Source organism: Eleutherodactylus coqui, chromosome 2 (genome assembly GCF_035609145.1).
Source record: "Eleutherodactylus coqui strain aEleCoq1 chromosome 2, aEleCoq1.hap1, whole genome shotgun sequence".
Lineage (NCBI taxonomy): Eukaryota > Metazoa > Chordata > Amphibia > Anura > Eleutherodactylidae > Eleutherodactylus > Eleutherodactylus coqui.
In genome coordinates, this window is record NC_089838.1 from 179603323 (window position 1) to 179616837 (window position 13515).

The following is a 13515-nucleotide window of genomic DNA, read 5'->3' on the forward strand; positions in this document are numbered from 1 at the left end:
AAAAGCATCCTATTAACATAGTTCAGACACTTCCCATAAATAACCCAAGTAGGGGATATACTCAGCAGAAATACAGGCTAGTAAACCTTCAGGGAACCTCTTTACAGTTGCATTTTAAACAAGCAGGATAATATCAACCAAATGAAAAAAATATCTTAGAGGTTAGTAAGTAACCATGAGATAATGAAAATAATACAACAACAACCAGCCTCATAGATATTATTGGTTGTCTACGGGTGGATTTGATTTACGGGACCTAGTCCCTTGCCCCTCCATATGGTGCTCCACCCTGTTTGCCTTCTGATAAATGATCTGTACATAAAATTTCCTATTGCCTGTGTTCCCCAACCCCTGCACCTCCTGTACCACCCTCAACCCATTTGTGTCTAACGCAATGTATCTCACATTGTAATTGTTGCAATTGTTGTATTGTTTTGCATTTATCCAGATTATTATTATTATTATTATTATTTACGGAATCCGTGTGGGGCAGCCACGCAGAAGATCCTCAATTCAAGCCGCCCATAAAGAAGCATTGGCGTCCGTACCTGAATTAGAGCATGCAGATTTGTTTTGTGAATCTTTTGATGCGGAAAACAAATCGCAGCATGCTCTATTTCACTGCATTTCATTGCGGTTCAATGGAAGCCAGACGGGTCGCGGATTCTGCGGAAGAGCAGGAGATTTAATAAAAAATCTGTACTGCGCATGTCTGACGGCAAACCGTGCGGAGCACCACAGTACAGATGTCCTGGAAAAATAGAAATCCACGCAGCCGCCGTCTGCAGACACAGGTGCACAAAGTCGTTAGCCGCAAATAGGGTTGGTTTCCACTGTGGGCTTCTGCATGTGGAATCAGACAGCCCATGGACATCAGGCCTAAGTCTCCTTTGAATTAGAAAATATTTATCAAAAATAGGTACAGTACACCTGCAGTTCCAAAAAAATTAAAGGCCCGTTTAGACAAATTGATTATTGCTCAAAATTCGCACAAAAGCCATCTTTTGAGCGATAATCATCCTGTGTAAATGTGCCTATCTTTCACTTTTCTGCCGAACAATGAATTTTAGTATGGTATAAAATCTTATCAGAACAGCTGATAAGACGGACTGCACGCTGTGTTCTGCCCGGGTAGCACTGATTACAGCTGATAACACTGTCTCAGCAGTCAGCCCCATGGCAGAACAAAGGGAATTTATTTAGAGAACAGCAGGTGGTCTGTTCCCTGCATACTGCTCCTGGCAGCTCACACTCTACTAATTGGTACTAATAGGCATTAGTACCAAGTAGTAGTTTATTCAAAATGATCACTCAAAAGGCATCTTTTGAGGGATCATCTTTGTGTGTAAGTGCACCTTAAGTGCACCCTTTGGAATTACCTGGATGTCTGTATTGATTACTAATAAAATGTTATTGATTCTTATCTATGTCTCAATTCTACCCAAACACAATTTAACTAAATGAATATCACACAAATAGTCATGCAATTAATACACAAACAACTGAACAATACAATTTGTTTGTTATTAGTTCAGTTAGATTGTATTTATGTATAATTGCAATTTGCATAAGTAATCCATGTAATTCAAAAGGGTTTGCTTACTTTTCCTTACAGCTATACATTTTTAAGAAAGAAATTGTATACTGAATACATAAAATGGAAAATATATTTAAAATGGATTTGAATACAGCAATGCAAGTTTTCTACATGTGAGTTGGACTACAGTAGAAGTTAATGGCAAATATCACCAGTCAAGGTCACTATTCACTTTTATTCAAGTACAATCATATGTCTGAAACTATGGCATGATTTAGTATATCAGCGTAATTGCACGACTGGGCCAGATTTACCTATAAACATAATTTATGTAACAGTTGGCATATGACCAATCTCTGTCAGCTACTTTGAGCCCAATAAACTAAGCTTATGAGCTTAAGGTACTGTAGCTGACCTGCAGAGTCCAGGAATGTAAGTTTTATACTTACCTTCCCTGCCATTCCTCCATTATCAGTGCTCAAACCCACTGCTGAATGCATTGAGCAGAAGACATGGCTCATGCTTAATAGTTCTTCCAATCTACATGTAGAATGGGAGGACTAATTAGTGCAACCCTATGTAGTCTATTCAATGCATTCAACAGCAGGTTTCTAGCACTAACAATGGGGGAACGACGGGGAAGGTATATATGAAAATTTAAACCCCCGGACTCAGTGTGTCAGCTACTTTGAGCCTATAAGCTTAGTTTATAGGGCTCAAAGTAGCTGACAGATTCCCTTTAAAACTACTCTTATCAAAATGTTCTCTGTTAGGAAAAAAATAATTACGTCTATTAAAGGGGTTGCCGAGAAAATGAATGGGTCTGCAGAGGGTCTGTTAATGCTGAGAGAAATGGTGATACTTGCAGGGAAAGTGAAAAGAAAGGACAGATAAAAGGGCAACACTGTTGCATAGTACAATTTTGTGATGCGTTTTTTTCAGAGTAAGGGATTATTCACACTGGCATAGGCGTTTTTACGTTCGCTCACTGGCGGCATAAAAAAGCATGAATGAGCACACAAATCTGGCGTTTGTGCACCCCTTCAGACGGCCCGAGCCAGGTGCATATACACCAAGCGCGCAAAGCGATTGGGCAGGGAAAGACAGTTTAGCTCTTGTAAACTGCCTTCCCCTTTCTGCAACCTCACCGGCTCTCAGCAAGGGGAGGGGGCGGGAGCTAGTGTGCTAAGCTCTCGGTAAGGGGAGGGGGCGGGACGGGGCAGGATCTTAGCAACTAGCTGCTAAACTCCCTCCTTGCTCCCTTCTATGGCAGCTGTCATAAACTCCCATAGGAGTCTATGCCAATATATTCCAGCCAGGAAGATAGTTCCAGGACTATCTTTCCTGCCCAGTGTAAAAGCGCCCAGCCGAAATGCACTTGGACGTCCGGGCACTTTTACGCAGCGGAAAATCGCCCATCTGATCTGATGCATTGGAATCCAATGCATCAGATGGTAACGGTGGCTGATATCCGCTTGTGAGAATTCAGCATAAGAGCCATCTATTACAACACCTCTCCATAGTGGTCTAGTCTGTCCTGAATGATGGCCCCCTCTATATTCTCTCTGAGGCCTTAGTCACACGGGCGTTTTTTCACGCGATTTGCGGATCGCTTGACGGATGCGCATCCGCAAATCGCGTGACCGGTGCGCGCAAGTCGCCCGCAAAGCGCCCGAAAATCTGCTCCTAGCCGCGTTTCATTAGAAACGGGCCGGAGCTGTCCAGCGCATTGCATTCAATGGAGACGGCAATACAGCCGGCTCCATTTAAAGCAATGCGCTGCGGGCGAGCCCGGGATGAATTGTCGGGAAGGGCTTAAATATATAAGCCCTTCCCTGCAATTCATCCTAAAATGTGTAAAAATATATATGTACTCACCTTCTCCCGGCAGCCGGAGCTCCGCGCTGCCGTCCAGCAGTGGGTGTGAAGGGGGTGTGAGTCAGACCTGCCCCCTGATTGGCTCAGCGCTGAGAGGCAGCAGTCACTCACCCATTCATGAATTCATGAATGGGTGTGTGAGTGAAACCTGCCTCTGATTGGTCAGGGCTGTGACCAATCAGAGGCAGATCATTCAGCAGGCGGGGATTTTAAAGCCCCGCCGGCTGAATAGTGCCGAGAAGCAGTTCAGGAGAACTGACAGCGGCCGCGGCTGGACTCCGGCTGCAGCGGAAAGGTGAGTATACAATTTTTTTTTATTTTAACACATTTTAGGATGAATTGCAGGGAAGGGCTTATATATTCAAGCCCTTCCCGACAATTCACCCCGCGCACGCCGGCAGCCCATTGCTTTCAATGGAGCGGCTGTATTGCCGGCTCCATTGAATTCAATGGGCAAACATCGTTCTTCTCTGTCACAGCTGTTACAGCTGTGGCAGAGAAGAATGATTTGTCTTCTATATGTTCTCAATGGGGTCGGCGCTGCTGCCGCCGGCCCCATTGAGCGCATATAGAAAAGAGAACAGGAATCGCAGATCGCAGATAGGTGCGATCTGCGATTTCTGTTCTATAATTTATCGGACGAGCGCATAAAAAGCGCTCATGTGTCCGATACCATTGCAAAGCAATGGTTTTATAAAATCGCCGGACACATGCGCATGCACAAATCGCGGCTAAAAACGCCCGTCTGACTAAGGCCTAATAAGCCATACTGACAGAGGTTATTCTGATAGGACAGACATTTTCAAGGCCATATCAGTTTCTCCTCATTTCTCTACCAGTCTCTATGCTCCTGTCTAGTCCATTGTATAACAGTGTACATGGTTAGTCACTCTCAACTGTAATCTTTGTTTGTTTAGAGTGCTCAGCTAAAATGAGTAAAAGTAAAATAAGACCTGCTTAACTAAAGTTTTATATTTTAATAATCCTCTTGCGCTTTTGTTTCTCTTTCCTGGTGAAATTTAAGACAATGTGGATATCTTCAGCGATTAACAGAAACATCTGCCTACTTTACTCAGGAAGATACTATATATATATATATATATACAGAAAGTAATATGACACATATTAACGAAAATCATCTAAATTACAATCTGTAATATTTACAAATATTTACTTTACATTTACAAAGTTCATCTGGGATGATTTAACCTAATCTTACAAAACATAATAAACATCTGATAAAATATCATTTTGGTGGATGCATACTGTACTGCATATCCTGGAGCTCCATATGCTTGTTTTATAGTTTAATGAAATGTAATATTTCTTATTTGTGGGGTAGCTGTCCTGGGAAGATATATAGAATGTCAAATTATTATTTAGTCATACATAACTGATTCCAGCAAAGACTGATTATCTCTATTTCCCCAGAGTCTGTGACTCTCCATATCTTAATTTCCCCAGATATATCAGCCTCACGATCTTGCACAGTTCTTCTCTTCCTCTTAATTTTATAGGCCAAACTGTAACAATATTATTTGACTAATAAGTATATCTGTTATAAATGGCGAGTGCTATTTGGAAAGGAAAGCCTTCATTACAGTCATTGGGAAGATGAAAACATTTTATACGGCATTTTTGTTTGAAGGAGAAATGATCAGAAAGGGATTCAAAGGGAAAATGTGATTGTTGTATGAAATAATTAAGAACAAGATACAAACATACAGTACAAATATGTGAATTAACACCACCTGTTTAAACTATATTAAAATTAAAAGGCATTGTTGTCAATTGCTCATTACAAAAAAAAATCTTTAGCCAAATTAACATTGCGGGCTAAACTTATAAAATATTGTGTTAAACCTAGTGCAGGGCAGAAGGGGCACTGCATGATTCAAGAGATGTTTCCGGGCTCTGTCATTAACTGCCCTCTCAAACCTTGCACTAGGTATAACATAGTATCTGCAGTAACAGTACTTTTACAAGGGTCAACAGTCAGACCATGTAAACATGGGATCCAACAGGGCAAGTGAGCGTGAATCATTAATATCAGCCCATCGAAACAGGCATTTGTTCATGCGTGAATAGAGGCAGGGGGCCGGAAGAAATCTCCAGTGCACTCCACCTCCATCCACTGAGCAATTATTGCTCCTGTGTAAAAGCTTGAAGAGTTTAAAACCTCATGCATTAAAATACCAAATCAGCTGTTATTCACCTCACCCCGCTCCTCCGCCAACTCTTTTCCCTGTGATGTCACTTTGCAGGCTAAACCCGTCTACAAATAAACTACAGCAGCCAATGACAGTGCTGAGCAATCATGGCAGGTTTATAGGACCTCACAGCTCCCATGTTAAAGTAACCTAAGTTTAACCTGGAGTTTTTTAATAGATAGATAGATAGATAGATAGATAGATAGATAGATAGATAGATAGATAGATAGATAAATCTTCAATAAGGGCCCTAAATGAAAGATTTGATTGGTATTTTATAAGTAGCAATTCCTTTCTTTTTATTTTGATACCAACTCCTATTTAATATGAAGGGTGTTTGCTTGCCTTAAAGGGTTTGTGTAAAAACAGGGAAAAAAAATAATGGCTGAGCAGGTGAAAAAATATAAAAAGAGCGCATACTCAAGTGTCTTTGGCCCCCCCAGGATCCAGTTCAGTGGGTTCCGCTGCCCCGTTCCCTATCATGGATGGTCACCGGAGGCCACAACGAATCCCTGACATCATTACTCTCAGGATGACAGCAACAGAGCAGCAAGTGCTGCTCAGCTAGGTCCCGGGGGGGCCACAGACAGGTGAGTATGCTGTCTTTTTATATTTTATCACTTGCCCAGCCATTAAAAAAATATATTTTAATCATACCACCTCTTTAATCCCGTACTCCTAATGAATAAAAGTAGACCATTTCAGACAATTTTCACCAATATCTCCAAATAGAACCCCAAACCATAAAGGGTTTAGTCAAGTACTTAATGTATTGATTACATTTTTATTGTAAACTGAATACCATTTGTACTCTACATGCTGACATTAGCATGTAATTCTAAGATAGTAACTATCCTTTAACCATAATATCTAAAAATGTATCTCTTTAAAGCTTTTTATTTACTCTGTTTATAAGTGTTCAAGGCTAATTCCTCATAAATTACATTGCTATTTGTAATGTCTGTATGCAATTATATGCTTGAAACATTGCATTATAGGTGTTGCCCTATCTGGACAATACATTTCCACATGCCCTATGAGAGCATTTGGTTGCAATGCCTAGTTTTGTTTTCCTTAATTGTGACCCCTTATTAAAGTAAGAGCAGAAAGCAGCTGTGAAGAGCAGCTCCTACGCTAGCAGTCTAAGCATGGTCCTCCATATAATACTAAATTCTCCTTCAGAGGAAACTGCTTCCTCACTGTTAGCAGTCGATCACCAATGGTTGGAGAAGTGGACCCAAGGCAATTAGCTGATCATTGGGACGGCTTTTTTATGAGAAGGGTTTGGCCAGTAGAAAGCCTCAGTTTATATGAAGTAACATGCTATTTATTACAGCATTTTCCAAAGCAGTACTGTTCTGATTGGGGAGTTAGGTGGAATTTGCTGGTACGCCGTGATGGCTTAGTTGGACTTAGTTGACATTGCTTGAAGGTACTGATAGCCATGGGATCATCTGGTATCTGTGAATTTTTAAATAATACTTGACTAACACCCAACTCTGATTGTAATTACAGTATTTACGGTATACAACGTCAGCCACACACAGGACAGCAGTAACCAGCAACAACTCCTGTCAAGTTCACCACAAACTGTTGATTGATTCTGTACAGTACTTTGAGTCAGTTTGCTTGGAATGAAGGTCTGAACCATAACCTAAAAGCTTTGCTATGTGGGAGAATAGTATGAGTAGATATTGAAAGGATAAGTAGATATGAATGTAATAACCTTTACATGTATAGTATAGGATATAGTTTAGTATAGTATAGTATGCAATAGGCTTCCCATTTACAGTATACAATGTAATATAGCATAGTATAAGATGTAATAACGTTCACATATATAGTATTTCCCTCCTTTAGGAAAATCATTAAACCCTTTTGGAAAATATGGTACAGCAAGTCAAAGCTTCTACTAAACTATATTTTAAACTGCCAGGATATATGTTAAGGGCAGTGATGTCATTGAAGTCTATTAACACCATCATTAACATATACCAGGATCACTGTGCATTGTGCTGATTTTTTAGAAATCTAGCCCCCTAAGTATTTCTGCAGAATTTGCTCTCTCCAGAAGCAGTTAAAGAATATAAGAAAGAGTCTTACAGACTTTATTGGTAATATATGAATGAAACTCTTGGGTGGCAATTATTATACTTATGTGATAAACGACTGTCATTGTATTAAATACTTACATTACGAAGTTGATCAAAAGCAAATTTGAAGCCTTGCTTGTAGTCTGTTGTCCCTTTGGCAGTGATATTATTGACTGCTTCTTTAAGAACTTTCTTATTTCTAACGTTTGCTTGAACAAGATGGTGGAAGCAGCTGACGTCATGAGCGTTGCTATTAAACTAAAATAAAGAAATGAAAACAGGTTAGCAGATGCATGTTCTAACCTTATGGTCGGTTTGATTCTTTTTTGCAATACAGAAAAAGTATTCTAGAAGAAAACAGAATATAGTACGAGTTATATATTCTACTGGCTCAATTCTCAATTAAAAAGCTATGAAACTGCCGTTGATGCTTTTTGTTGCCACCTGTTCAATCTGTTAGATGTTGATTAGCTGGTTAGGCCCACCTATGTATGGTGAATTCTTCTGAAGTACTGTATATCAAAAGCATAAAAGAAAATGACAAAATTGTACATGATACATAACTGTATGCATTGTGGAAATTATTACAGGCATTCAGGATCTGAACCCTTTTTCTGATAAGTTTTATTGCTCGTGATCATCTAAAGGGATGAGTAAAGAGTCTGGATTTAAAAAAGGTCCTGCAGTTTTTGTCCATACAGCTCCTGTGCAGACAAATGTATTTCCATAATTACAGATTACAACAGAGTGTATTATGATCCTGCAGTTATATGTTACTCTTCTTGCTCTTTCTCATGTTCAACTGTTTCTATGTTAGCAAGAGGAGTCTGTAAGCAGAAAAAAAACATAGGTGTGCATAGGAGCTGTATACACAAATTGGTTAAAGCCTTTAGAACGTTGATTCATATACCTATTCTTTAAAAATAACTCTTTTATCTTGTATGTGTAGATTGTCCTACAATAAATGCATGGAACTAGATTTTATGGTTTATTTTAAAACTTGTTTCTTCTTTAAACTACATACAATGGTGAAAAAGAGCATCCACAAGGTCCACTGACTTCATTTTCTGACCCACTTAAGAGAAAAACCTAAAAGAGAATTATCACTTTGAGGACATATAAAACCTGACATGAAACCATTAGCCAACTACAGTAAACCTATTCCAGCAAAGTTAGTATTACATCAACTGCCAAACTGTATCTTAGCAATATTAAACTTTATATGAAATACATATGAGAACTGACATGGGGAAACAATTTAGTTGACCTACTGGAAGCATAAAAGAAGGGGTCAAGCCACTGCACAGTTGACTTCGCTTGACTACGCAATCTCTCTATTTTAACTGACCCCTAAAAAACCTCTAGGGGGATAAATTGTGCAAGTTACCAAAAATTGGACTTGATGCACAATAAGTTTATTGTTCAGTATAACTTATTCATGAACATATTCCATATGAATTGATGGGTTAGAACACAAAAGAATTCCCAATTGAATAAAACATACTTTACCAGTATATAACAGATAGAAATGGCAAGAATCTAAACCAGACATTGCAATGTAACAGAAAATGAACAGTGGTCTAGTATCAAAATGTTTCACTCTAATCTTCTAAAGTCAAAATGCATCCACAAAGTATAAACTCCCACTTTTCTCCACTTCCCTCTGCACCTATGAATATAGAAATGGTCTGATGCCTTGAGATGTAAACAAGTCATTCATTTTTATGGAGAAATATTTGCTTTATGATACTACTAACCATCACTTGATGTTGCTTAAGGTCCATTTCACATCAGTAGAATTGTAATACAGCTCAATCTATGATTACTTAGTTGCAACGACAAGATCAGATCCCAACCAGTGAGATTAGGACATAGTTTCCCACATATTATAGGAAAGAATCTGATTTCATTGGCTCTAAATGCAGTATATGACACCTAAACTAAGCCCTAGTATACTCTTATGCAATGGGCCTGAGTAAAAGTAGTTGTACCACTATTTGTATTATTACAACTCGATATACTGTCAATCAAACTCAGTGGAGCTGACAGAAGGCACTGGCCTATCGTCACCTCAGATATCTGGTGGGCTGAAGAACCTGCAGTGACATCACTGCTGTGGGAGAAGCCATTGTGCAGTTTGGTAAAAGAGATCCAGCGAGCTGAAAGATCTGCGGTGATGTCACTATTGTGGGAGGAGCCATTGTGCAGTTTGATAGAAAGTACTGTATACTGGATAAGCAACAGCAGCCACCAGGGCCTGTGATGATGTCGCTGTCATGTGATCACCTGTGTGGGTGGAGTCAGGAATCACATGACCAAAGGTGATCACTGTATGCAGGAGTCTGGTGATGTGTGGAATAGCAGAGCTGTTTGTGTGTGTGATGTGTGTGAATCACGATGTAGCAGAGCTGAGTGTGTCATGTGCTGTGTGTGATGTGTGGGGTCAAGATGGATGTTCATTGATGTACAATGTAGCAGAGCTGTGTGTGTGATGTGCTGGGTCAACATGCATGTAGTAGAAATGTGTGTGTAATGTGCTGTGTGTGTAATGTGTGGGAATCAAGATGGATGTACTACAGCTGTGTGTGGCATGTAGTAGAGCTGTGTGTAATGTGTGGCGTCAGGATGGATGAAGTAGGGCTGTGTGTGTGATGTGTGGGGAACAGGATGGGTGTAGTAGAGCTGTGTAAGTGATTTGTGGGGAACAGGATGGGTGTAGTAGAGCTGTGTGTGTGATGTGTGGGGAACAGGATGGATGTAGTAGAGCTGTGTGTGTGATGTGCGAGGATCATAATAGATGTACCATGTAGCACAGCTGTGTGGCGCATTGTGCCACAAAAAACACTGGTACTATAATTTCCTAATAATTACTAGTGGTGTTACTGTAGGTGAGCTCATTTCTAACCATTATACTCCTGCTTGTAGAAGGTGATGTTAGTAGGTAACTCTGCAACTAAGTTATCGATGGAGAAACTCAACTAGAAAAGTACTTTAAAAAGTGTTCATAACTCTCCCACTTAAATTAGATTAACCACAAGGGGTTCTCAATGGGTGTTACATTAAAAATGGGAAAACTGTTTTAATATCATATTTCTTTTGATGAAATATGATTGCTTGAATTTTAAAACCCAATTTCTTAGGCTGCACTACTGCCAGATTAATTGGATCTAGAAAAGTTCTCAACACTGCACCTTACAAAACCCTTCAGTAGTATAAAAGTACAGTCCCACTCTACATTAACCACATGCAGCAGAAACCCTGCACACCCACGTGAGCCAATAGCCAGAAGATGTACCAGTAATATTGCCATTGGCCCCTGTGTGTGGGCAATGCTTTGCTCACATGTGCCTTATGTAGCATGGGGCCATATGCTCACCTTAAGCTTTGAGCCTATAGTTTTAAGAGATGATCTCTCAGCATTGAAGTTACATATTGATGAACATTAATGACCTGTTCACTTAGTCACATTAAAGGGAATGTATCACTTATTTTTACTCATTAAAACCAGACAGTGAAATATCTTCTAGTTTTCTATTATGTTTTAATTTTCTGACTGTAGATCTTATTGTCTGTACATGACTATGGGGGCTGCAATCTTGCCTTTGCTGCAGAAATATGCTTTACAGCAGCTTTTAAAGAGTTGCTATACAGCTGATATAGCTATTCATATAATGGTCAGGAGGGGACCCATTGACTTCTACCGGAGACTGTTCTAGGCATACTCTGTGACCCTTGCAGAGGTCATTGTGCAGGCAGGGGGAGTAGATAAGCTAGGGGGATGTGACCATCCCCTATTGTGAATGGTAGATCCGATGTTATGTATATAGAGGTATTAATAAAACTGACATTTTTTTTAAAAAGCCACTGACAATTCTTTAAAAAAATGTTTAAAATGAGAGCTTGATTTATACCATAGGTCATATTTTAATGACAGATTCTATTTAAAGAGCATTCTATAATTCTTTTTTAGAAGTTGTTTTTAAAAACAAAACAAGGCTCTGATAAACCCATTAAAAGTCAATGAGAACCATGACTACTCATGGCGAATATGATGAGATATATACTGTATAAATACAATCTGACCATTATTAGGAATATATGAGCACCTCAATATTCAATAGGTTTTCAGAAGATGCTGAAACCTTTTTTCAAACTATTTACAACAACTAATCATTAATGATAGTTGTTCACGAAAAGTAAGCAATTTATTTTATTCATTACACTACACGGAATTTCACAATCTTCTTTTATACAATTAAACAGGTAAACAGAATGTTCACATTAGCAGCCATTTTTGATGACCTGCAGTAATTCATCTTGAATTATCCCCATGACAGTGTGATATCACATGGGTGATTTATATTAATTAGTAACCTGCTGACCGTGTGCATTTTAGTCGCACCAGAAAATAAATAAAAGAGATACAGCTTCTCCCTTGTTTGTAAATGGAAAAACTCCACAAGCAACTAATGTCAGAAGATCACAAATAGATTATGTGGCAACACGGCTGGAACAGGTAATACTATGAAGTAATTATGATGCAGTAACTCTTGTACCAAATGTTTAATAATACTTCAGTCTTTTTCTTACATATATATAAAAATCTATCTATCCCATATCTAATCTATCTATCTGATATTTCATATCTATCTATATACCTTATATCTAATCTATCTATCTATCTATCTATCTATCTATCTATCTATCTATCTATCTATCTATCTATCTATCTATTTATGGCCCTTATTGAAGATCTATCTATCTATCTATCTATCTATCTATCTATCTATCTATCTATCTATCTATCTATCTATCTATGTGATATCTTATATCTTTCTATATACCTCATATCTAATCTATCTATCTATCTCCTATCTATCTATCTATCTATCTATCTATCTATCTATCTATCTGTCTCCTATCTATCTATCTATCTATCTATCTGTCTCCTATCTATCTATCTATCTATCTATCTATCTATCTATCTATCTGATATCTTATATCTATCTATATACCTCATATCTAATCGATCTATCTATCTCATATCTATCTATCTATCTATCTATCTATCTATCTATCTATCTATCTATCTATCTATCTATCTATCTATCTATCTATCTCATATGTAATCTATCTATGTGATATCTTATATCTATCTATATACTTCATATTTAATCAATCTATCTATCTCATATCTATCTATCTCTCTATCTATCTCGTGATCTCTGGTGGATACCTCAGAACAAGAGTAGGTGAATACTGCATGACAAGTTTCCGAAATGTTTTCTACATATGGGAGGAGGGAGAGGCTTTTGGATTCAGCAGACTCCACTGGGATCTTCCTGTGATAAGCAATTGTCTTTGATATAGTATCTGGAAAATTTTAATTCCTGTTTTCTTATCCTTACCAACCCAAAGGGATTACATTTGACTGTTCCGTTTATTTCACTATTCATCTAATCTATCCATTCATATTTGCTTGCTTCATTACATAAATAACAGAATTGAAGTTTTTTTGCTACCGTTATATCATCATGAAGTAGTATTTGTTCCATTTTCATATGGAATATACAGGTTGCATGCCAATAGTACAATAGATCAATGTGATATAACAGTATTGTATATTGATATGGTGCTTGATTGATTGCAATGACCTATAAGCTGTAGACTAAACAAAACAGAGAGCTCATGAATATGTTCAAATTAAATAAGAATTATAGTGCTTAGCATGCCATAGCACAACATACAGCCATGCTAGAAGTTTAGAACCCCAGGTCATTGAATTACTAAAATTACA

At 38.4% G+C, this 13515-nt stretch overlaps 1 protein-coding gene across 1 annotated transcript in view; it reads right to left on the reverse strand.

The window, feature by feature from the left end:
- The window catches only part of CACNA2D1 (calcium voltage-gated channel auxiliary subunit alpha2delta 1), a 640389-nt gene that overhangs the window by 156281 nt on the left and 470593 nt on the right, over positions 1 to 13515 (reverse strand). Inside the window, exon 11 of the mRNA XM_066592011.1 lies at positions 7818 to 7976. Coding sequence (XP_066448108.1) covers positions 7818 to 7976 — 159 coding nt within the window. The remainder of the gene's footprint in view (positions 1 to 7817; positions 7977 to 13515) is intronic.